This window comes from Hemitrygon akajei, chromosome 24 (genome assembly GCF_048418815.1).
Source record: "Hemitrygon akajei chromosome 24, sHemAka1.3, whole genome shotgun sequence".
NCBI lineage: Eukaryota > Metazoa > Chordata > Chondrichthyes > Myliobatiformes > Dasyatidae > Hemitrygon > Hemitrygon akajei.
Genome location: NC_133147.1, coordinates 57,312,173 through 57,338,603, shown reverse-complemented (window position 1 = coordinate 57,338,603; position 26,431 = coordinate 57,312,173). Strand labels below are relative to the sequence as shown.

The following is a 26,431-nucleotide window of genomic DNA, read 5'->3' as shown; positions in this document are numbered from 1 at the left end:
GGAGAGCTTCTGATTGGTGGAGCGAGCGAAAGTATTTAAACCCTCTGATATCCAAAAATAGGGGTTGTCGTAATAATCCCGATGGTGATTCGTTCTCCATGTAGCCAATGAACATCCTCTGAAACTCCATTCCTTGATTAACATACTGACGTCATCGGTTCCTATTTAAGTGGCACTCTGACGCATATCTGTTCACCTGAGTCTGAATTCGACGGAAGAAATGCCTGAGCAGAAGGTAGCTCCCAAGAAGGGCGCTAAGAAAGCGCTGCCGAAGTCTTCAAGCAAGACCGGCAAGAAGCGTAGGCGGGTGAGGAAGGAGAGTTACGCCATCTACATCTACAAAGTGATGAAGCAGGTTCACCCCGACACCGGCATCTCCTCCAAGGCCATGAGCATCATGAACTCGTTCGTAAACGATATTTTCGAGCGCATCGCTGGTGAGGCTTCCCGCTTAGCTCATTATAACAAACGATCGACCATCAGCTCCCGGGAGATCCAGACCGCCGTGCGCCTGCTGTTGCCCGGTGAGCTGGCCAAGCACGCCGTGTCGGAGGGAACAAAGGCAGTGACCAAGTACACCAGCTCCAAGTGAAGAGTGCCGCCAAAACGAACCGAAAAACCAAAGGCTCTTTTAAGAGCCACTCAATCTTTCTTTAACAGAGCTGTGTCTTTCCTCGTATTATCTGAATTCAATTTTAATATCAAGTAGTATTTTGTCAAAACTGCAAGCTAAACTCCAGCTGTAGTTCGAGAACAACTCGTTCATAACATGATGTAGTTCACACAATGACCGGAGACAGCAACTAAGAATCGAACTTTATTCTGAGTACAGATGTTGAATTAAATCGCCACTTTCAGCAATTTTAGCTACGCTCAAACATTAGAGGTGCCGGATTTCAGTAATGGGTTAATACGGAGAATTGGTCGACAATCAAATCTGCAATCATTTGATTTTAGAATAGATTTGAACAGGATTTTTGGCGGGCTGTTGTGAAGTTTCAGTTTATTTTCGGCGGGTAAGCAGTTACTTACGTGACTTTGATTGGTATATAAGTCGGCTCTCTGATTGGTTAATTTGCTCTCCATTGAGCTAGGGTGTTGTTGTACCGATGCTGAAAGTCTCACTGTATTCCCACAGGACACAAAAAAAGGCAGAGGACCGGAAGCATTTCCTTATTTTCTGGGTGTTGCTGAGCTTGTTGAAATGAATGGACAAAATGTACAGAAACACGAAAATCATACTAATTTTATCTTCTACAGGTTATGTTTTTCTAAACAAGCCGAGTTGGGATGTACCGAGGTGGTTTTCTGAATCGCTTGCGGAGCGTGGGTATGTTCCCGGAAAAATGGTTGTGATCAATTTTCTTTTCACTCCGGTTCCATATAAAAGGTTAGTCTGTAACATTACAACCTAATGTCCTGAATAACTGATATAAACCCTCTTCAGATTTGTACTCAAAACTGCGAAAACTGCAACCTAAATCTTGGTGCCATCCGCAAATTTGTTGATCGGTATTACAGTCTTATAATCGTTGATGTAGGTGGCAAACATACACTGACCCAGCTCTGATCCCTGCTTTAGAGGAGAGATGATTCAGGTGTAGAAAATTATTAGGGGTTGACATAGGGTAGGTTGCAGAGAGCTTCCCCCATATCGGGAGTAGATAGACCTGCAGGACATGGGAGGTTAGTTGAGGGTGAGTAACTGGAACACCCTACCAGAGAGAGTGGTGAAAGCAGAGTCCCTGGTGAAGCAGCTGAGTGCTGATAAGACAAACCCAATGGCACTTTTAAGAGCCACTTACAGTTTTCGTGGAAGAGTTGTACTTATAATTCGATATTAGATCACTATAAGCTTGTCTGCAACGTTTTACACTTGGAGGTAAATGTTTCTGTTGATGAACCTTTCCACTGCTTCATACAATTCCATTGTCGCTGTTCCTGCCCATTGCTCCAATACAGACATTTTGCCCTCTCACTTCAGTCAGTTTGTCGCAATTTTCTCACACAAAACTTTACACGTAGAGCAGATAGAGATGAAGATGTTTGCTGTTGTTGAAGTGATTTAATAGCTGTGAGTATGATGTATTAACTATTATATTTCCTCTTTATAGAACTCTGGTTCTGCCTCATGGACTACTGCATACAGTTCTTTTTGCTTGATTATAAGAAGGATGTTGAGGCTTTGGAGAGGGTGAGAAAAGAGGATTACAGCACATTACCCAACATATACCAATGATATTAAAACTGATTCTGATTCTGAATGTTGACTGAATTAGAAGGCGTGGGCTGCAATGAGAAGTTGGACAAAATTGGGTTGTTTTCTTTGGAGTGGCAGTGACTGAGGGGAGATCAGATATCTTTATAAGATTGTGAGAGACATTGAGTAGACAAATAATAACTTCTCAGGGTTGAATTGTCTAATACCAGAGACAATCATGTAAGTGGGTCATTTCAAAGGCGATGTGTGGGTTTTTTGTAACAGAGTATTGTGGATGCTGGGGTGATGGTAGAGGCAGATATATTATGGTCTTTTCAGAGAGTTTAGATAGGTACGTGAATGTAAGGAGGATATGGGTACTATATAGGCAGACATTTCTTTGGTCATTTGGTTACTAATTTAATTATTTTGACAAAACATTGTGGGCCATAGAGCTTGTTCCTATAATGAGCTGTTCCATGTTCAATATTCCATCCTTTCTTACATAAGGGACTCATAACTGGTCACAATATCCCAAATGCAGTCTGACCAGTGCCTCACAGAGCCTCAGCATGACGATCCTGATGTAATTTTTTATGCAGAAAGTCTCAGCCTGAAATATCGACTGTTTATTCCTTTCCAGAGATGCTGTCTAACCAGCTGAGATCTTCCAGCATTTTGTATAAGTTAATCACGATTTCCACCATGCAGAATCTCATTATATCCTTGCTTTTATATTTGAGTCCTCTGGAAATGAATGCGAACATCACATTTGCCTTCCTTACCACCAATTCCAGCTGCAAGTTAAATTTTACAGAATCCAGCATGAGGGTCCCCAGTCTTTTTGCAAATCTGAATTTTGAAGTTCCTAAACATGAGAGATCCTGCAGATGCTGGAAATCCAGAGCAACACTTAAATAAGAATGCTGGAGGAACTAGGCAGGTCAGGCAGCAATTATGGACATCAATAAACTGTTGGCATTTCAGACTGAGACCCTCTTTAGGACTGAAATGAGAGAGGGAAATTGCCATAATAGGTGGTTGAGGGTGGTGGTAGGAACAAGGAATGGCTAGACAGTTATTGGTGATGGGTATGTGGAACAGCCCATGTTCCAAGCCTTCACAGTAATGCTGCCCGTCTCATCTTGCACCACATCAATGATTTCATTGGTTCTGCTTTATGCACCCATGCTGAGCTTCTCAATATCAGGTAGTAATTGGGGGGGGGGGGGGGGAGCAAGGGAATTACAGATGAACTAAAAGATTGTTTTGCATTAATCCATACTGTAAAAGAAACTAGCAGTATGATCGGAACTGGAGGGTGCAAGGGGACATAAGTGAATGCATTTGCTACTGGAGGGAGAGGGTGCTTAGGCAACTGGAATGTCTTAAGGTGGTTAAGTCAACTAGACCAAATGGGATCTGAAAGAGTCAGCTGAAGAGATTGTGGAGGCATTAATAATGATCTTTCAAAATTCACTAGATTCAGGAATAGTTCCAGAGGTCTGTATAATTGAAAATGTCATTCCACACTTTAAGAAGGGAGGGAGGCAGAAGAAAGGAATTTATAGACCAGTTAGTCTAACTTCAGTTGGGAAGATGTTGGAGTCCATTTTCAGCGTACTTGACAGCACATGATAAAATAGGCCAAAGTGCACAGGGTTTTCAAAAGGAGAAATCTTGCCTGACAAATCTGTTGCAATTTGTTGAGGAAATAATATGCAAAATAGATAAAGGACAGTCAGCAGGTGTTGTTTATTTGGATTTTTGGAAAGGTTTCACAAGTTACTGAATATGCAGTTGCTTAAGAAGGTAAGAACCCATGGTATTATAGGAATGGTACTAGTATGGATAGAAGATTGTTCAACTAGCAGGAGGCAAAGAGGGGAAATGACAGAGGCCTTTTCTGGTTAGCTGCAAGGTTTGTTCATGAGACTGCTCATTTTCATGTTACAGGTAAATGATTCGGATGATGGAATTGATGGTTTGTGGCCAGGGTAATGGATGATAAAAATGTAGGTGAAGAGGCAGAAAGTTTTGAAAAGGCAGGGAGTCTGCAAAAGGACTTAGAGAGATTTGGAGAATGGACAGAGAAGTTGCAGATGCAATATACTGCATGAAAGTGTATGGTAATGTACTTTGGTAGAAGGAAAAAAAAAGAATGGACAAAGAAATGTCAGTTGCAATAGAGTGTTCTGAAGTGTTTGGTCATGTACTTTAGTGGGAAAATAAAATAGCATAGACTGTTTTCTAAGGAGGGAGAAGATTCAAAAATCAGAAGTGCAAAGAGACTTGGGAGTACTTGTACAGGACACTGTAAAGGGTATCTTGCCAGTTGAGTGAGTGATAAGAAATGGAATTTCAACGTTAGTATTGATTTTGACAGGACGAGAACATAAAAGCAAGGACGTAAAGTTGAGGCTTTTTTATAAGGCATTTGTTAAACTGCACATGCAGTATTGTGAGCAGATTTTGGCCTATTATCTAAGAAGAGTTGTGCTGGTGTTCAAGAGGGTCCAGAGGAGGGTTCACAAGAATTATTCCAGGAGTGAAAGTGTGAATGTTTGATGGCTCTGGGCCTCAGCTCATTGGAGTTTAGAAGGATGAGGGGTGATCTTATTGAAACCTATCAAATATTATAAGGCCTCAATACAGTAGATACGGCGAGGATTTTTCCTGTAGTGGGTGAGTCTTGGATCAAATGGCATAGCCACAGAATAGGGAGATGTCTACAGAGAACAAAGATGAGGAGGAATTTCTTTAGCCAGTGGGTAGTTATTCAATGGAATTCATTATCACAGACAACTGTGGAGGCCAACATATTGGGCATATTTAAAATGGAATATGATAGGTTTTTGATTAGTCAGGGAGTCAAAGGTTACATGGAGACAGCCGAAGAATGTGATTGATAGGGATAATAACTCAGCTATAATGGTATGACAGAGCAAACTCGATGGACTGAATGACGTTAATCTATTCTGAATCCTCTTTCCTATAATGCAACAACCAGACTTGAATGTAATATTCCAGAGGAGGCCTAACTACTGTTTTAGACTCTAATCCAGAGGCTGAACTGGACTTTTCTACTCTAACCATCTTTGGCTTCTGGTTTGTGGACTTATTGGCATTCTGAATGCTGGTACTTGCTTTACTGTTTACATGAATAGATTTGTTTTTTTTTTAATCTCTCTCTAGATTGGTGTTGGTTTTTTTTTCTAAAATTGGGTTTTGTGGCTGTCATGTACACGCAACCCTGTAAAAGTATAAGCAGCAATAGAACACACCTGGAGAGAAAGAAAAAAAGGGAGGGGGGAAAACCTAAATATATCAGGGATGGGGTAAGAAGGGGAGGAGGGGCATTAACGGAAGTTAGAGAAGTCAATGTTCATGCCATCAGGTTCGAGGCTACCCAGCTGGTATATAAGGTGTTGTTCCTCCAACCTAAGTGTGGCTACATTTCCCACCCCCCCCACTTTTTTTCTTTCTCTCTCTGGCCATCACTCTGCCTGTTCTCCATCTCCCTCTGGTGCTCCCCTCCCCCTTTCTTTCTCCCTAGGCCTCCCGTCCCATGATCCTCTCCCTTCTCTAGCTCTGTATCCCTTTTGCCAATCACCTTTCTGGCTCTCAACTTCACCCTACCTCCTCCGGTCTTCTCCTATCATTTCGCATTTTCCCCTCCCCCTCCTACTTTCAAATCTCTTACTATCTTTCCTTTCAGTTAGTCCTGACGAAGGGTCTCGGCCCGAAACATCGACAGCGCTTCTCTCTATAGATATAGAAGGAAGTGGTTAGACCGCACTTGCAGTATTGTGAGCAATTTTTAGGCTATTTAAGAAGAGTTGTGTTGGCATTTGAGAGGGTCCAGAGGAGGCTCACAATAATGATTCCAGGAGTGAAAGTGAGATTGTATTTTGTGCATTTTATGGCTCTGGGCCTCGACTCATTGGAGTTCAGAAGAATGAGGGATGATCTTATTGAAACCTATCAAATATTAAAAGGCCTGAATAGAGCATATGTGGTGAGGATGTTTCCTGTAGTAGATGAGTCCAGGACCGAATGGCACAGCCACATATTACAGAGATTTCTATTGAAAACAGAGATGAGGAGGAACATCTTTATCCAGAGGGTAGTTATTCAGTGGAATTCATTTTCACAGACAGCTGTGGAGGCCAAGTCATTAACCATATTTAAAATAAAATATGATAGTTTTTGATTAGTCAGGGAGTCAAAAGTTGCAGGGACAAGGCCAAAGAATGCGATTGACAGGGATAATCTTGGATATGATGGAATAACAGAGCAAAATCAATGGATTGAATGACTTATTTCTGTTCTAATGGCCTAAATCTATTCTGAATCCTCTCCAAAGTCTTCAAATCTTTCCTATAATACACCAACCAGACTGTAATGCAGTATTCCAGTGGAGCCCTAACTAGTCTCTTGGGCTACAATCCAGAGGAGCCCGAACTGGGCTTTTATACTCGAGACTTCGAGGTGTATGAGCCCAATTTCATTCTGAATGCTGTTGCTTGCTTTATTGTTTGCATGAATAGTTTTTTTTTCTCTCTATAGATTAGGTGTTCATCTTTTTTTTAAAATTGGGTTTTGTGGCTGCCTGTAAGCAGACGAATCCCAAGATTGTATAATTTATACATACTTTGATTAGAAAATTGTCTTTGAGGCTTTGAGAAGGCTGAACTAGTATTTTGATTAGCACTCCAGAGGAGACCTAACTGGTGTTTTAAACTCTACTCCAGGGAAGGGCTAACTAGACATTTGACTCAACTCCACAGGATTCCTAACTAGACCTTAGACTCCACTCCAGATAAGGTCTAACTAGAATTTTAGGCTACTCCAGATATGGCCTAACTAGTTTTGTTTTTATCCTGAAGAGGTCTAAGCTACTGCAGTGGAGGCCTAACTAGACTTTTAGATTCCATAGCAGGTCTAATTGGAGTTTTTGACTCTATTCCAGGGGAAGTCTAGAGAGTACTCCATAGAAGGCCTAACTAGACTTATGGACTATTCCAGAGGATGCTCAGACAGTATTCTGGAGGTGGCCTCAGCATATTCCAAACTAAAACTACAACATAACTTCCTGACTCCTGCAGTCACCTCAGCTAATCAATTCAAGCACGTAATACGCTTTCTTTACCAGGTGAACAACATGTGTAGCCATGGATTCGGACTCCAACATCCCTCTGTATATCAACATTGTTCAGAGGTTTCATAGGTAAATTTAATGTCAGAGAAATGTTTAGAATATACATCTTGAAATGCTTTTTTCTTCACAACCACACATGAAAACAGAGGAGTGCCCCAAAGAATGAACAACAGTCAAATGTTAAAACCCCAAAGTCCCCCCCCCCACATGTAAGCAGCAGGAAGCAACAAACCTACTCCCCCACCAGCAAAAAGGAAGCATCAGCACCTGCCACCGAGCACTCAAGCGTGCAGTGAAGCAACAGGAAAAACACGGACTTGCAGTTACCCCAAAGGCTGCATTGTTCACCCAGATTCGACATACCACAGGTTCTCTTTCTCCCCAATAAGGGAGAAAGAGGTGTGTCCGTTTTCACAGTGAGTGGGGAGACATAACAAACAACTGGCTGGTTTACGATGTTAAAAGCTCTGTTTTGAGCTCTGTACCCAAAGAGCACGAGTCTCTGGGCACAAAGCTGCAGATATTCTGACTCACCGATGGCACGCAGGTCTCCTGTTGTGACAATGACCTTCGATCTGGCCATCTCTGGTGGTCCAAAATCCTAGGCCTCCAAAGCCGAGCCACACACTTAAACTGAGCCCCTGGTGTGCTGAACAGCAGCCAGTCCTGAAACCCCAAGAGCGTGTCCCATTCCCACAAAGAACCATAGTCAGTAGGTAACTTCAGGTCAGGGTCTTCAAAAAACCCCAGAAAGGGAAAAATAAAGATATTAAAGATGGAAAAAGAGCTATTTCTGAAGACAAGGGTGTTGCCAAACACTGTGTACTTTCCTTGCACTGCACTCTCTCTTAAGATATAATGATATATTCTGCATTTTGATTTTGTTTTCCCTTTTGTACTACCTCAATGTACTTGGGCTTAGAATTACTCTCGTTGAATGAACTTGGGGATCTAGGCATGTATATCGATTTTTCCTTCAGGTAATTTTTTTCCCACTCCCATCCCTCTTCTGTTCCTCACTCTGGCCTCTTATCTCTTCTTCTCATTTGCCTGTCACCTCTGCCTGATGTCCTCCTATTTCCTTTCTCCCATGGTCCACACTCGTCTCCTATGAGATTACTTCTTCTCCATCACTTTGCTTTCCCCATCAATCTGGCTTAACTTATCACGTTCTAGCCATTCCTCCTTTCAATCTCCCTACTTTTTTTTTTATTCTGGCATCTTCCCCCTTCATTTCCAGTACTGAATAAGGACATTGCACTGAATGTTGATTGTTCATTCATTTCCATAGATGCTACCTGACCCACTGAGTTCCTCCAGCATTTTGTGTATGCAGTGTCTGGATTTCCAACTTGCAGAATCCCCTGTGTTTATGACAATATGTTTGACTGAGAGTCTCTTATGTGATTAACTGGACTCTGAAACTTTGCATCATTCCTCAAATACAATCTACTTTATTGAGTAAAGTAGATTGTATTGTATTATATAGGGAACAGCTTGGCCCTTGTCAACTCACTGTTCTGAAATCTGAAAAAAACATTGCTATTTTTATCCTGAAATCAATTTGCTGTATACAGATATTGGTCTGATAGATGCTTTCTTGTGCCCCACAAATGACCAGGAGACGCAGAAGATTCTTCAAGAAGTATTAAACTTTAATTTGCAAATCAAAGCTGAGGCAGTCATTGAGTTAGTCGCTGATTGCCCACCGATCCTTGGACATAGCATTTTTTATAGCAATCTCCTGGTTTAGTTGCATTAGCATATGCAATCGGTCTATAGTTGCATATCACATGTACATCCGCCACTATTGTTTCTACCCATTGACTTAATCATGTTCTAATCTACATCTCTTAGCTACCTCTCATTAACACACCATTGTCTTCTACATTCTTAATATTTCGTGACTTAATCATGTTCTAATCTACATCTCTTAGCTACCTCTCATTAACACACCATTGTCTTCTACATTCTTAAGATTTTATTCTCCTACTAAATTGGGTACATGCATAGCAAATAGCAAGTTTCAAAGCTGACTACATAGTTTTGGTTACACAGCAAACAATTTCAACTTTTATACTCCAATAATAGATACTGCACTTTTGAATTGCATCAATTTCCTGTTTCAGTATCAATCATAACCCATAATGTATGCATTAGAGGCCAATAAGGCTTGAGAATCAGTGAAATAACAGTCACTGAGCAGATGTTACCCTTGAATCATTTGTTTCCATCTTTATCCTGCTATTCTTGGTGACCTTGATTCAGGAAGGTTGTACAAAGAAGAGTTAGGTTTTCAAGGGTCGGGTTCACCTGTCTAATTGCACTATGTCTGCACACTGTCTCTGTCAGTTTATCATCCTGACTATGGCATAACTGAACTTTTACACTCACAAAGGCTGCACAAAGGGAAGCCCAGCTCTTGAAATTTTGCTTCAGCTTGTGACTGTACAGTGTCTGCCCTCAGTCCTATCACCACTCTCTGGCTAAAGAAATTCATCCTCATTTCAATTCTATACGATCTTCCTTATATTCTGAGGTTGTTCCCGCTGGTCTCTGACTCCCCCACTACAGGAAACATCCTCTCCACATCCACTCTATCTGAGACTTCCAACGTTCAATAGGTTTCAATGAGATCCCCATCATTCTTCTAAATTCAAGTGAGTACAGAGCTACTAAACTCTCCTCAAACATTAACATCTTCATTCCCATGATAAATCTCATAAATCTCCTCTAGATACTCTCCAATGCAACACATCATTTCTTAGATAACGGGCTCACGGTCCTCCAAGCTGTCTGACAAATGCTTTGCTATGCCTCAATATTATTTCCTTGCATTTTTATTTTAAGCATCTTGACATACAAATTAACTTTTTGGAAACTTGTGTAAGTCCCTTTGCCCTTCTGATATCTAAATTTTCTCCATCAGTCTCCTGCTGCCTTTGGTCACGAAATAAGCAGTACAGTTCCTTAACAGTGTTGCCAAGCAGGGAATCCTGGGATCTAAGGTCATAGCTGCTTGAAAGTGGTTCCATCATCAGGGACCGCCCCCACCCAGGACATGCTCTCTTCTCACTCTGCTATCAGGACAAAGGTAAAAGAGACGGAGTCCTCACACCGTTAGTTTCAGTAATGGTATTTAACCCCCAAACATCAGACACTTGAACCAAATGGGATAAATTCACTTCATCATTGAAACGTTTCCACAACGTGATCTCACTTTCAGGGCACTTTCAACTCATATTCTCAATATATATTGCTTATTAATTATTAATATTCACTCTTAATATTTTATTTGCTCAATTTGTTTATTTTGCACACTGGATGAATGCCCAAATTGATAGGATCTCTAATTTACTCTACGAAACCGAGTATTCTTTTATCCATTTATTGAGTATGCCCACAAGAAAATGAATCATGCTTCTTGATGGTGACATATATTGTACTTTGATAATAAATTTACTCTGAACTTTTCATCTGAATGTGAGTTCATTTCATCTGCATTTGTATTTTAAGTTTTCGATTGTTTAATGCCAGCCACAACCCTCTCTCCCTCTTATCCTTTCTGCCGCAATAAATGCCCCCGAAGAACAGTCACGGGTTGGCAAGGATCCCGGCCGCAGACTGGGAGAGGCTTCTGCTTGGTAGAGCGAGCGATTGTGATTTGTTCCCTCTGATGTCCAAGTACAGGATTTGTCGTTAAAATTTCAATGTGATTCGTCTCTCCAGGCAGCCAATGAACATGCACGGCTTCTCCATTCCTTGATTAGCATATCGCCGTCAGCGCTTCCTATTTAAAGGCGCTCCACAGCTCATTTTGCCTAATTGAGTCTGAACTCCACCGAAGAAATGCCCGACCCGAAGACTGCTCCCAAGAAGGGCGCTAAGAAAGCGCTGCCGAAACCGTCAGGCAAGTCCGGCAAGAAGCGCAGGAGGGTGAGGAAGGAGAGTTACGCCATCTACATCTACAAAGTGATGAAGCAGGTTCACCCCGACACCGGCATCTCCTCCAAGGCCATGAGCATCATGAACTCGTTCGTGAGCGATATTTTCGAGCGCATCGCCGGCGAGGCTTCCCGCCTAGCCCATTACAACAAGCGATCGACCATCAGCTCCCGGGAGATCCAGACCGCAGTGCGCCTGCTGCTGCCCGGTGAGCTGGCTAAGCACGCCGTGTCGGAGGGGACAAAAGCCGTGACCAAGTACACCAGCTCCAAGTGAGGAGTGCTGCCAAAACAAACCACAAACCCAAAGGCTCTTATAAGAGCCACTCAATCTTTCATTAACAGAGCTGCATTTCTTTGTCATATTCTGTGAATCCCATTTCAATGCCAAATGGTTCTTTGACGAATAGTTTGTGAAATCTGCTGGCTAAACTGCAGCCGTAGTTGGAGAAGAGCAATGAAATCCCCAGACACATCTGTAATATTAGCTACACTCAAACATTAGATGTGGTAGACTTCAGTAATGGGTTAATGCAGAGAATTAGTCCACAAGCAGATCCGCAATGATTTGATTTTAGATTAGGTTTGAACAAAGGATTTTTGGCGGCATGGTTTCAAATTTCAGTTTATTTTCGGCGGGTAAACAGTTACTTCCGCGCTTTTGATTTCGTTTGGTAAATAAATCGGCTCTCTCACTGGTTGATTTGCTCTCTCTCTGATGTACTTAAGCGTTGTTGCACCAATCCTGAATGTCACATTGCATCCCCACAGGACATACAAGAAGGCCGAGGACCGGAAACGTTTCCTCAATCTCTGTTTGTTGCTGCAGAGCTTGCTGAAATGATTGAACAAGGTAAAACTGGCGGGAAAGCTCGTCCTCGGCCCAGTTCTCATTGCGCCGGGTTCACCGGCTCTTCAGAAAGTGCAACTTGAGCCGATGGATGCCGGAGCCTCGGTCTTTGTGGTTGCTGTGCTCGAGTATCTGACGACTGAAATTTTTGAACTGCTGGCAACGCGGCCCGGAACAAAAAGAAGACCCACAACGTCCGGATGGGCGACGATCGCCCAGGATGGAGTGTTACTCAATATCCAGGCCGTGCTGTTGCCCAAGTTATCCGGCGGAGCCGGTAGGTGAATCGATAGAATATGAAACCCAGTTACCCAAAGGCTCTTTTCAGAGCCACTCACAGTATCTGTGAGGGGCTGCCCTGCGGATACAATGAGCGCGGAGGAAACGACTCGGGTTTCGCTCTCACTGAGAAAGATTTCTGAGGAAGTTCTTTTTACAGAAACACGAAGATCATACTAATTTATCTTATCCTAGTTATTTTCTTCTAAACAAGCTGCGATGGTTTTCTGAATCTCTTCCGGAGCTGAGTAAGTTTTCTGCTGCGTGTATACGTTCCCCGGAGAGATGGTTGGGATCAATTTTATTTTCACCCCGTTTCTATATTGAAGGCTAGTCTGTAACATTACTACCGAACGAATAAGGGATATAAAAACTCTTGAGACTTGTACTCATTTCTCCGAAAAGTAATCAATGATATTCTGAAAAAAGAACAAATTCGGAGACAGGAGTCCTGAAATTCAGGTAAAACACAGCTCGGGCAGCAACCGTGAAAGCTTTTAAACTTTCAGCCACTTCATCAGATAATATTTTTGTTGTCTGTGAACATTTAGAAAACGTTCATTATGGCATATTTTCCCTGCCAAAATGTTCTTACTCCTATAATCTCCATCATTACATAAGAAATAGAAGCAGGAGTAGGTCATCGAGCCTGCCCGCGATTCAATAAGATCCTCGAGGTAAAGAGGAATTTCTAATGTTGAATTTTCGGGGTACTTGAAGGTACATGATAAAATAGGCCCAAGTCAGCAGGGTTTTCATAGCAACATAGAAACGTAGAAAACATACAGCACAAAACAGGCCCTTCAGCCCACAAAGTTGTGCCGAACATGTCCTTACCTTAGAAATTTCTAGGCTTACTCATAGCCCTCTATTTTGCTAAGCTCCATGTACCTATTTGAAAGTCTCTTAAAAGACCCTATCATATCTGCCTCCACCACTATTGTCAGCAGCCCATTTCACATACTCACACTCTCTGAGTAAAAAACTTACCCCTGACATCTCCTCAGCACCTTAAACCTGTGTTCTCTTGTGGCAACCATTTCAGCCCTGGGGAAAAGCCTCTGACTATCCACATGATCAATGCCTCTTATCAACTTATACACCTCTATCAGGTCATCTCTCAATCTCTCTTGCTCCAAAGGAGAAAAGGCGGAGTTCACTTAACCTATTCTCATAAGGCATACTCGCCAATCCAGGCAACATCGTTGTAGCTCTCCTCTGCACGCTTTCTATGGCTTCCACATCCTTCCTGTAGTGAGGCAACCAGAACTGAGCACAGTACTCTTCCAAGTGGGGTCTGACCAGGGTCCTATATAGCTGCAACATTACCTCTCAGCTCCTAAATTCAATTCCATGACTGATGAAGGCCATGCAGAATATGACCCATCTACAACCACTCTTGCCAGTTCTGGATTCTCAAAGAAATGTCCCCTTGGATCCCATGCCTCCTTCCTTTCTCAATAAGCCTTGCATGGGGTACCTTATCAAATGCCTTGCTGAAATCCATATACACTACATCTACTGCTCTTCCTTCATCAATGTGTTTAGTCACATCCTCAAAAAATTCAATCAGACTCATAAGGCAAAACCTGCCCTTGACAAAGTCATGCTAAATATTCCTAATCATATTATGCCTCTCCAAGTGTTCATAAATTCTGCCTCTCAGGATCTTCTCCATCAACTTACCAACCACTGAAGTAAGTCTCACTGGTTTATAATTTCCTGGGCTATCTCTACTCCCTTTCTTGAATAAAGGAAAACATTTGCAACATTCCAATCCTCCGGAACCTCTCCCGGCCCATTCATAATGCAAAGATAATTGCTAGAGGCTCAGCAATCGCCTCCCTCACCTCCCACAATAGCTTGGGGTACATCTCATCTGGTCCCGGGAACTTACCCAACTTGATGCTTTCCAAAAGCTCCAGCACATCCTCTTTCTTAATATCTACATGCTCAACCTTTTCAGTCTGCTGCAAATCATCACTACTGTCACCAAAATTCTTTTCTATAGTGAATACTGAAGCAAAGTACTCATTAAGTATCTCTGCTATTTCCTCCAGTTAAATACATACTTTCCCACTGTATAGGTCCTATTCTTTCACGTCTTATCCTTTTGCTCTTCACATACTTGTAGAATATCTTGGCGTTTTCCTTAATCCTGCCTGCCAAGACCTTCTTATGGCCCCTTCTGGATCTCCTATTTCCCTTCTTAAGCTCCTTCCTATTCGCCTTATAATCTTCTAGATCTCTAACATTAACTAGCTCTCTGAACCTTTTGTAAGCCTTTCTTTTCTTCTTGACTAGATTTATTATGGCCTTTGTACACCACGGTTTCTGTACCCCACCATAAATTCCCTGTCTTATTGGAAAGTACCTATACAGAACTCCACACAAATATTCCCTGAACATTTGCCACATTTCTTCCCTACTTTTCCCTGAGAACATCTGTTTCCAGTTTAAGCTTCCAATTTCCTGCCTGATAGCCTCATAATTCCCCATACTCCAATAAAACAATTTTCTAACTTGTCTGTTCCTATCTCCCTCCAATGCTATTGTAAAGGAGATAGAATTATGATCACTATCTCCAAAATACTCTTCCACTGAGAGATCTGACACCCAACCAGGTTCATTTCCCAATACCAAATCAAGTACAGCCGCTCTTGTAGGCTTATGTACATATTGTGTCAAAAAACCTTCCTGAACACACCTAACAAACTCCACCCCATTTAAACCCCTTGCTCTAGTCTAGGGAGATGCCCATCGATATTAGGGAAATTAACATCTCCCATCACGACAACTCTGTTGTAATTACACCTTTCCAGGATCTGTTTTCCTATCTGCACCTCAATATCCCTGTAATTATTGGACGGCCTATAAAAACACCCAGTAAAGTTATTGACCCCTTCTTGTTCCGAATCTCCACCCACAGAGACTGCATAGAGAATCTGTCCATAGCGTCCACCTTTTCTGCAGCCGTGACACTACCTCTGATCAACTGTACAATGCCCCCATCTCTTTTACCTCCCTCCCTGTCCTTTCTGAAACATCTAAAAAACAGCACTTGAAGTAACCATTCCTGTCCCTGAGCCAACCAATTCTCTGTAATGGCCACTACATCATATCTCCAAGTATTGATCCATGCTCTAAGCTCATCTGCTTTGTTCACAAAGGAGATGAGATATCTCCTTTTGGTTTTCAAAAGAAGATATCTTGCCTCACAAATTTGTTACAAATCTTTGAGGAAATAACAGACAAAATAGGTAAACAAAAGTCAGTAGATGTTGTTTATTTAGATTTTTAAAAAGTCTTGCGCAACTGGCTGAACAAGCGGTTGCTTTAGAAGGTAAGAACCCATGGTATTACAGGAAAGGTACTTGTATGGATAAAAGATTGTCTGACCAGCAGGAGGCAAAGAGTGGGAATAATTGAGGCCTTTTCTGTTTAGCTGTCAGTGACTAGTGGTTTACTGCAAGGTTTAGTGTTCGGACCGCTCCTTTTCATGATGTATGTAAATGACTTGGATGTTAGAATTTAAAAATGCAAACACAAGGAAATCTGCGGATGCTGGAAATTCAAACAACACTCACAAAATGCTGGTGGAACGCAGCAGGGCAGGCAGCATCTATAGGAAGAAGTATAGTCGACATTTTGGGCCGAGACCCTTCGTCAGGTCTTAGTCCTGATGAAGGGTCTCAGCCCGAAACGTTGACTGTACTTCTTCCTATAGATGCTGCCTGCCCTGCTGCGTTCCACCAGCATTTTGTGTGTGTTGGATGATGGAATTATTGGCTTTGTGGCCGGGGTCAGAATCCGAAACAGGTTTATTGCCACTGGCATGTGATGTGAAATTTGAAACTTAGCAGCAACATTTCAATGCAATACATAATCCAGAAAAGAGAAAGAAAGAAAAATAATAAGAATAAACAAGTAAATCAATTACAGTATGTGTATATTGAATGGATTTTTAATAAAACATGCAAAAAACAGAAATGCTATATATTAAAAAAAAGTGAGGTAGTGTCCAAGGATTCACTGTCCGTTTAGGAATCGGATGGCTAAGGGGCTGTTTCAGGAGCAGTTCCTGAATTGCTGAGCGTGAGCCTTCAGGATTCTGTACCTCCTACCAGATGGTAACAGTGAGAAGAGGGCATGCCCTGGGTGCTGAAGGTCCTTAATAATGGACGCTGTCTTACTGAGACACCGCTCCCTTAAGATGTCCTGGGTACTTTGTAGGCTATTACCCTAGATGGAGCCGACTAGATTTACAAACATCTGCTGCTTCAATCAGTCCTGTTAATGGATGATACAAGTACAGGCAGAGAGGCAGGAAATTTTGAAGAAGCTGGGAGTCTGCAAAAGGACTTAGACAAATTTGGAGAATGGACAAAGAATTGCAGATGCAATATAATGTACGGAAGTGTATGGTCATGTACTTTGGTAGAAGGAATAAAAGCATAGTCTATTTTCTAAAAAGGCAAAAGATTCAAAAATCAGAGGTGCAAAGGGACTTGGGAGTACTTGTGCAGGATTCCATAAAGGTTAACTTGCCAGCTGAGTCAGTGGTAAGGAAGGGAAATTCAATGTTAGTATTCATGTTGAGAGGACGAGAAGATAAAAGGAAGGATGTAAAGCTGAGGCTATTTTATAAAGTATTGGTTAGACTGCTCTTGCAGTATTGTGAGCAGTTTTTAGCCTATTATCTAAGAAAAATTGTGCTGGTGTTCAAAAGTGTCCAGAAGAGGTTCACAAGAATGATTCCAGGAGTGAAACCTATCAAATATTAAAAAGACTGAATAGAGTAGATCTGGTGAAGATGTTTCCTGTCGTAGGTGATTCTAGGACCAAATGTCCAGTCAATCATGGCTGATCCAATTCTTCCAGTCATCCCAACTCCCCTGCCTTGTCCGCATACCCTTTGATGAGGGTATACGGACAATCACATGGAATACTGTACGTCCTTCTCCACTTCTTGCCTCCTTTGCTTTACATTTTGGACTCTGCTTTTTCCGTGCCCTTCTCAGCAGCCAGATTTGGACGGCTTAGACAATTCTTCAATCAGTTTAAGACACAGAAAAAATGGAAATTAAAAAATGCCAATTAAATAGGCAGCGTAGGTCAAATATGATGGCAGAATATGGTATTAATGGTAAGACTCTTGGCAGCGTGGATGATCAAAGTTATGTTGGGGTCCCAGTCCATAGAACGCTCAAAGCAGCTGCACAGGTTGACTCTGTGGTTAAGAAGGCCTATGGTGTATTGGCCTTCATCAATCATGGAATAGAATTTAAGAGCCGAGAGGTAATGTTGCAGCTATATAGGACCCTGGTCAGACCCCACTTGGAGTACCCTGCTCAGTTCTGATCGCCTCACAAAAATTTGCAGATTTATTTGCCCTTAGGGTTGGTGGATCCGCCGGTTTTCTTCGGCAATAGTACGGCCTGGATATTGGGCAGCACCCCACTCTGAGCGATGGTCACCCCTTCCAGGAGCTTGCTGAGATCCTCGTCGTTGCGGGCAGCCAGCTGCAAACGTCTGGGGACGATGCGTGTCTTTTTGTTGTCCCGGGCCGCGTTGCCCAATTCTGCTCTTTTGTCTTGTGGTACAGTGGTAGGAGGAGGTATGCGGTGGGAAGGTAGTTGCAGGTGCAGGTCGGAAAGCGCCCGGGCTGCTCTCGCCGTCACAGATCGCCCGCACGCAAGCGCCTCCCTCCTGGGTCCCAGCCCGGAGCTCGGCCGTGGAGCCCGCAACTCCCGAAACGGCCGGAAGCGTCTGAGGTAACAGACACAAAATGCTGGCGGAAGAGTGACCAGTCTACGTTTCGGGATGAAGGGCCTTAAACGTCGGCTGTATATTTTACCACTGAGGTTGTCTGGCCTGCCGAACTCCTCCAGCATTCTGTGTGTGTTGCTTGGATTTCCAGCACCTGCAAAATTTCTCGTGGAAACGTTTGAAAGTGCTTTGCGCTTTCACCGTGAAGTATGCCTCGGGCTTGTATGTGGTAATATTAAATTTCACTTTACACATTTGACCTTTGAACTCCCTTCCCGAGCAGGCCGCTCATGCGCAGTTCCGCTGGGCAAATTAATATGGAGACCAGAGACTCTGACGTTCCCGACTAATAAGGGTTTCGTCCTCAGCATCGTCTCGGTCCTCAGTATCACAGTGCAGGAGGCACTATTCACTGTTCCCTATCCCTCATTTTTGATCCACCCGCTTAAGCAGATTGATGGCTGCTGCAATAACATTAACAGTGAATATAAGGGTGACCAACCAATCTTCGTTTTGTTTCTCCAGTGTAGACGAGACCACGGTGTGATCACCGAATACAGCGGACTAGACTGGAAAAAGTACGACTGGATTACCGCTTCACCTGGAAAAAAAGTTCAGGACCATGGATTGGGAGGGGGCGGGACAAGGTGAGAGCACAGAATCGGGTCGTTCGACCCATCTAGTTTGTACTGACCTGTTTTTCTCCCATTTTCCTGCACTCGGACCATATCCCTCTCATGCATGTCGCTATCCAAACTATTCATACTTGGCTGCATTAAAATTCCTTTTGTCATTTTGCCAGCTGGTCCAGATCACGTTGCAAGCTTCGATACACCTCCTTGCTGTCCACTACGTCTCACATTTTATTGTCATCCTGATCGACATTTTAATCGTCGATATAAATGATAAACAAGAATGGACCAAGCACCAGTCCCTGTGGTGCACCAGTGTAACAGGCCTCCAGTTAGACAGACAACCATCTACTCCCACAATTTCCTCCTGAACGCAAAGCCAATTAACATTCAGGCTGTCATAGGCCTTGCTAATGTCCACTTACACAACGTCCACCGCCTTTCCTACATCAACCTTCTTCATAACAATTCAAAGTCTACATAAGGTTAGTTAGCAATGTACTTGGTAGGGTTTATCTATATTAACTATTCCTAATCGAGACATGTCTACCCAAATACTTATATGTTCAGTCGCAAAGAATACTTTCCAATAATTTACTCACAGCTGATGTCAGACTTTCCCGGTTTATTCTTAGAGCCTTTCCTAAACAATGGAACAGTTGCTGTCTTCCAGTCCACTGGCACCTCAACTGTGGTATGGACGTTTTAAGTGTCTCTGTTAAGCTCCATGCAATTTCTGGACTAGCCTCCTGCAAGGTGGAGGGAACACCTTGCAGGCCTGGGGATTTATCCACCCTATTTGACTCTGGACAGCAAGCACCTCCTTTTCTGTAATTGGAGTAAGTTCCAGCACCTCATTACTCTTAAGCCTCAGTCAGTTCTGTAGATCCTGTGTATTTCTTTCAGGTAAATACAAATACAAACAATTCCCTTCAGATCTTTCCCTTCTCTTTTGGTTCTGAGGGTAGATCTCCACACTGATCTTCCTTTATTTACTTGCTATCCTTAGTCTTTGATATATGTAAAGAAGCCCTTGGGATTCTCTTCCACCTTATCGGCAGAGCAACCTCATGTCCCCACCTAGCCTTCCTGATTTCTCCCTTAAGTTGCAGGGGGGTGGGAACCAGAGTGCCGGAACAGATAGCAGAGAGGTTGTGGAGACAGATGTTGTTAAGACCTCAGTCAAAAGTCAGGAATCAAAAGGTTGAGCATGATCTGACTAATGAGCTGAGCTGTGTTCAGTTCGGTGCAAGGAGAATTGCAGGAAAGGCAGATAAGCTCAGGGCATGGATCGGCACCTGGAATTGTGATATTGTAGCATTAGTGAGGCTTGGTTGCAGGAGGGGCTGGTCTGGCAGCTCAATATTCAGGGGCTCCGATGTTTTAGACACAACAGTGGGAGTGACTAAAGGATGATGTTACTAGTCGGGATAAATGTTCTGGCAGTGCTCAGTCACAACAGACTAGCGAACTTGTCTACTGAGGCAATATGAGTGGAACTGAGTAATAAGAAAGGTACGACCACATTAGTGGGGCAATATTACAGACCACCCAACAGTCCGAGGAACTTAGAGGAACAACTTTGTAGAGAGATTGCCAGACTGTTGGAAGAAACACAGGGTTGTTTCAAACTCAGGTTGAAATTTTTTTTATTTTCCACATATTGACTGGGACTCCCATACTTTAAAAGGACTAGCTGGGATAGAGTTTGTCAAATGTGTTCAGGAAATTTTCCTTAATCAGTACGTCCTGATGAGACGTTGATTTTCAAGAGATACTGAGGCCCTATTTTTGAAAATAAAAAGAAGGTGCATAGGCTGGTTGAAACAAATGAAGTGATTAGGGAGTGTAATAAAATACAAGGGAACACTTACGAAATCAGGGCTAAAAGAAAGTATGAGGTTGCCTTAGCAGACAAGGTGAGGGAGAATCCTAAGGAATTCTACAGATATGTTAAGAACAAAAGGATTGCAAGGGATAAAGTTGGTCCTCTGGAAGATCAGAATAGTAATCCATGCATGGACACAGAAGAGATGGGACTGATCTGGAATGCACTTTTTGCATCTGTATTTACTCAGCAGACGGACACAGAGTCTATAGAAGGGAGGCAAAGCAGCATCAACTTCATGGACCCCGTACAGGTTACAGGTGCTTGCTGTCTTGAGGCAAATTAGGGTGGATAAACCCCCTCAGGTGATCCCTCAGACCCTGTAGAAGGCAAATGGAGAAATTGCCGAGGCCCTAGCGGAGTTGCTTAAATCATCCTTAGCGACAGGTGAGGTACCAGAGGATTGGATGATAGCCAATGTTTTTCTGATGTTTAAGAAGGAAATGATAGGCCGGTGAGCCTGACATCAGAAGTGGGAGAGTGTTCTAAGGGACTGGATACTTGAATATTTGGATGCCTGAATACACCGACCTACAGAAAAGATGTAAATAAGGTTGAAATAATACAGAGAAAGGATGACGCTGAGTCCAGAGGACCTGATTTATAAGGAAAGATTGAATAGATTGCGACTTTATTCATTAGAATATAGAAGACAGAGAGGAGATTTGATAGAGGTATACAAAATTATGAGGAGTATAGAGAGGGTAAATACGAGCTGGTTTTATCCACTGAGATGGTGTAAGGTTGTGTGGGACTACAACCAGAGGTCATGGGTTGGAGGGTGAAGGATGACGAGGTTAAGGCGAACATGAAGGGAAACTCCTTCACTCAGATGGTCGTGAGAGTGTAGAAGCAGCTGCTAGTGCAAGTGGTGCTTGCAAGCTCGATATGGGGAGAAGGCAGGAGATTGGAGCTGAGAGGGAAAATGGATCATTCATGATGAAATGTTGGAGCAGACGATGGGCTAAATGGCCTAATTCTGCTCCTATATCTTATGGTCTTATGGGGTTACTTTGGATGTCCAACATCTGCAGACTCTCTTAGGTTTGCGGTTTCATCAGCATCATCGGTGTCTGCACCTCTGTTGAGGGGCAATTGCTCCGAGCTTAGGATACACCGTGGTTCTGCAAACGCCGAATCATAGTCATTTCCCTGTCTCTCAGCCCCACAATCTGTACCCAGGCCCCAGGAGCTTTCTGCTAATGAGCGAAGGTACTGATGCTATTTCTGTGGCACTTATGGATCGTTGCAAGCATGTTGGATAAACTTGTCACTCATTTGTGGAGGTTTATGGGTATCAAGGCAGCAATGGATGACACCTCTACTGCTTTCCCTGCTATAGGGCATATTTGGAAGCATAAACAGGGAATAGGAGTGGATAGATCTCCCAGACACTGTCATGCTCCATCTATTTAAATCCAAGGATTAGGAACTTGGAACAAAAATATAGTTCTGAGTTTATCTCGGATGGAGAATCTACGAATAAAAAATATCAGTTAATGCTGCATGGAAAATCAGAACAAAATCCTTCCACCGCCTTTAGTTCTTGAGAAAATCACCTTCATTCTATCTCCTCGTATTCTGGACCTTCTACCCATGAGAATGTGTTTTGTACCATTCTCTCTGGATACATAGTGATATCAAACACTTTTGTCCTGGGTAACAAGTGACCTGTAGCTTCCGCATCACACAAGTGCCACACTCCAAAGAGAAATCCTAATGCCTTCCCCTTCATATTCATTGGTATTCCCCACCGTCAATCACCTGGTGTGGTGGGCGGCGGGGGGGGGGGTGTCAGAGTAATTAGAAAGTCTCCAGGATCAACCATGTGACAGCATGTGTTCTCTGCAGTGCTGTGAGGCGTGAGCAGAACTTGAAATGATACTAATGGAGAAAGAAGTCACAGATGGTGATGGGCAAGAATGTCCATTCTTAGAGTTAGACAATTTGATGGGTGGTCTAGATGTCCTGAGCTGTTAAGGAGCTGTTCCTCCAGCTTGGGTTGAAACTTATTGTAACAGTGTGCTGTCAGAGCTCACCACAGAGTCCTAAAATCTCTTCTGAAATGTTGTCTTTCACCCATTGATGTCTGTTGTCGATCTTTTTACAGATTAGACACGACAATCTGTAAAAAATTAGACAATCTTTAGACAAAATTAGACAGATTGTGTTTGGGGATATCAAACACAACAGCAAGTCAGATTTGCTGTCTGAGTCTAAATATTTAAGGAGTGACCAGATATTTACTTTGTAACACCAATATTTCTGTTTTTTTGATTCTAGGAGATGAAGAAGCATCTCATTCCAGCTGGAAATAGGTTTCGAGTCTGAAATAGAGTTTTCGTCTGTAACTCGGTGTAATCCACTGCAACCGTGATGCTGAGAACGCAACAGCATTGGTTCATTAGAGATCAGTTCTTCAACTGCATTGACTGTGTGAGGGATTCACTATGTCTGACATCTGACTGCACAAATTGTCAGAGAACTGAAAGCAAGCAGATATCATTCAGCTGCTCTCAGTGAGGGAAGGGATTCTCTCATGCAGCCGACCCCCAGACACAACATTGAGGCCATTTACCTGATTGGACTGGGAAGGGACTCAATCGGTCATCTGACTTACTGGCACACCGGTCAGTTCACACTGGGGAGATGTCTTTTACCTGCTTAGACTGTGGGAAGGGATTTACTCGGTCATCTGACCTGAAGGAACATCAGCGAATTCACACTGGGGAGAGGCCGTTCACCTGCTCAGATTGTGGGATGAGATTTACTCGGTCATCTCAACTGAAGGAACATCAGCGAGTTCACTCTGGGGAGAGGCCGTTCACCTGCTCACACTGCGGGAAGAGATTTCGTCGTTCATCTCAAATGAAGGAACATCAGCGAGTTCACACTGGGGAGAGGCCGTTTACCTGCTCAGACTGTGGGAAGGGATTTACCCGGTTATCTCAACTGAAGGAACATCAGCCAGTTCACACTGGGGAGAGGCCGTTCATCTGCTCACACTGTGGGAAAGGATTTCCTCGGTCATCTCAACTATTGGAACACCAGTCAGTTCACACCGGGGAGATGCCATTCACCTGTTCACATTGTGGGAAGGGATTCACTCGGTCCTTCAGCCTACAGAGACACCAGTCTGTTCACACTGGGGAGAGGCCGTTCGTGTGTTCCATGTGTGGGAAGGGATTTACTCGGTTATCTGACCTACTGGCACATCAGTCAGTTCACACTGGGGAGACGCCGTTCACCTGCTCAGACTGTGGGAAGGGATTCACTCGGTCATTTCACTTGAAGGAACATCGACGACTTCACACTGGAGAGAGGCCGTTCATCTGCTCAGACTGTGGGAAGGGGTTCACTAAGTTATCCCACCTACAAACACACCAGCGAGTCCATAATGGGGAGAGGCCATTCACCTGCTCAGACTGTGGGAAAGGATTTACTCAATCATCTCAACTATTAGGACACCAGCGAGTTCACACTGGGGAGAGGCCATTTACCTGCTCAGACTGTGGGAAGGGATTCACTCGATCATCTCAACTGAAGGTACATCAGCGAATTCACACTGGGGAGAAGCCATTTACCTGCTCAGACTGTGGGAAGAGATTCATTCGGTTATCTCAACTGAAGGTACATCAGCGAGTTCACACTGGGGAGAGGCCGTTCATGTGTTCAGTGTGTGGGAAGAAATTCACTCGGTCATTCAGTCTGCAGAGACACCAGCGAGTTCACACTGGGAGAGAGGCCATTCACCTGCTCTGACTGTGGAAAGGGATTCGCTCCATCATGCAGCCGGTAGAAACACCAGTTGGTTCACACTGGGAGAGAGGCCACTCACGTGTTCTGTGTATGGGAGGGGTTTACAACAGTCATACAACTTCCAGAAACACCAGCAAGTTTACACTGGACAGAGGCATTTCACCTGCTCAGAATGTGGGATGGGTTTCACTGGATCAACTGATCTACTGGCTCACCAGTCAGCTCATACTGGGGAGAAACTATTTACCTGTCAGACTGTGGGAAGGGATTCACTCAGCCATTTCAGCTACTGACGCATCAGCGAGTTCACACCATTCACCAGTTCTGAGTGTGGAAGGTGATTCACTCGGTCATCTCACATTGTGATGCACTATTCGGTCCACACTGGGGAAATAGTTTAAATCGGCTGCATGTTGGATATTTAACCATTGTGGTTGCTGAATCCTGAGGAAAGTTCAAAAGTGATTGTTGGTGGCAAACTCTGCATTTATTGCTGCTGCTCGTCACACCCAGTTCTGCACCCTGGTCACTGGGCATGGGAGGAGTTTATTATGCCGATGTTCACTAATAGGACTGGAGTTTAGTATTCTGGATCTGTGACGAATAAACCAGTTCTATTTTAAACTCTGTCTCAGGTACTTAGTGAAGCTACAACACACTCAGTGTACAACAGGGAGTCAACTGAGCCCATCTGATCCCTGCTGGAGTTTCTGTTCTGTAACAGTCCTTTAAGTCCATCCCTGCCGTTCACCTCTGGGTCTCCCTGTGGAGATGGTTTCCAAATAATCACCACTCAGTGGGTGAAGAGGTTTCACACTGAATTTCGTGCATGACTTTCTGCAGACTGAAGAAGACGAGTTGGCTGCAGTCATGTCTGGCTTGTTCTTCATCCTTTGAATATCTGGGCAAGGAAGAATGACATTGGTAGATAATGTCCTTTTTCCCTGTTCATTTCAATGATATAGGCCATTTTCACTGGTTCTAAAGGGCTTTCTCACACAGCTGGGTTGTTAGAATACACATTGTCCTCCAAAGTCCGAAAGCAGAATGGGGGACCAATAGTTGTATGTTCAGTGGAACACGGTCAGAAACCAGAGACGGGTCAGCAGAGGACAGAGTCTGGGGCTCTGGTCAGTGGTAAGGTTAAGAGCATATGATGAGGAACAGGGAAACAGCAGGGGGTGTTGCAACAAATGGCAGGGTAGCAACATTTGCAAGCTGATTGACAGAGGAAAAACATTAGGTTGACTTTGTTGATACACTATGTCTGTTGTCATTGAGTACATTGCTTGGGGGAGCTTGCTATGTTAAATTGGCTACTGAGTTCTCATAAAAATATTGATTTGATTGGTGACATTTGGCATAGAGGAGGCGATGCTTGTAAATGCTTTTGAGATATTATTCTTCCCCAGAAATCTGAGTTTTAGAATGTACAATCACTGTGTGTGCATGTGCTGAGTCTCTTGGATCTGACTGTTTGTTATTTTCTTTGCAGTTTTACAATTAGTTATCTGCTTGTATTTTCAGTAGCCTTTGTATACATAATAGTTTACTATGCCTGTACAAAGTATAATTCTGGGACTTATAAGTAAGTATTTCCTCATTGGTTAATTTGTACTGCAATGTTGACCAAGTACTTTCTTATTGGATTATTGTTAACATAGATTTGAATGGAAATTTTTATTTGTGTATGAAAGTAGCTGTGTTATACAAGATGCCATCTTTTGTTTCTCTTGCTGCTTCAAGTAGAAGACCCCTGTCACTGTTCTGTTCCTGTTCTATCATCTTTTAATAAAGCAATCATGAAGCAACATGTTTTATGTCCCATTCCTGACTTCTAAAAGAATCTTAGATTTAAACTTCCAAAATCCATCAATTGCAATAGTCGGCAGGATATAGAGCTTGGAATAATCCAAGACAAAGACTGAATATTTGGTACCTAAACAATA

General features: G+C 43.1%; 3 protein-coding genes across 6 annotated transcripts; all 3 read left to right on the top strand.

The window, feature by feature from the left end:
- Positions 1–198: 198 nt before the first annotated feature.
- Positions 199–624, top strand: LOC140716080 (histone H2B 1/2-like). The gene has a single exon (XM_073028773.1). It carries the CDS (start codon positions 221–223, stop codon positions 590–592), a length of 372 nt encoding a protein of 123 aa, XP_072884874.1. The 5' UTR covers positions 199–220; the 3' UTR covers positions 593–624.
- A 122-nt stretch (positions 625–746) lies between these two features.
- On the top strand, positions 747–26,293 carry LOC140716077 (uncharacterized). Of its 4 annotated transcripts, XM_073028769.1 has the most exons (4): positions 747–1,016; positions 1,261–1,390; positions 18,729–18,850; positions 23,007–26,293. In XM_073028769.1, exon 4 carries the CDS (start codon positions 23,373–23,375, stop codon positions 24,483–24,485), a length of 1,113 nt encoding a protein of 370 aa, XP_072884870.1. In that variant the 5' UTR covers positions 747–1,016; positions 1,261–1,390; positions 18,729–18,850; positions 23,007–23,372; the 3' UTR covers positions 24,486–26,293. The 4 variants fall into 4 exon arrangements, with proteins under 4 accessions (XP_072884870.1, XP_072884869.1, XP_072884871.1 ...); XM_073028768.1 differs by lacking the exons at positions 747–1,016; positions 1,261–1,390 and adding an exon at positions 12,168–12,432; XM_073028770.1 differs by lacking the exons at positions 747–1,016; positions 1,261–1,390 and adding an exon at positions 18,225–18,432.
- LOC140715634 (histone H2B 1/2-like) lies at positions 11,187–11,750 on the top strand. Its single transcript, XM_073027997.1, has one exon. The coding sequence runs from the start codon at positions 11,211–11,213 to the stop codon at positions 11,580–11,582; it is 372 nt and encodes a 123-aa protein (XP_072884098.1). The 5' UTR covers positions 11,187–11,210; the 3' UTR covers positions 11,583–11,750.
- Positions 26,294–26,431: the final 138 nt, after the last annotated feature.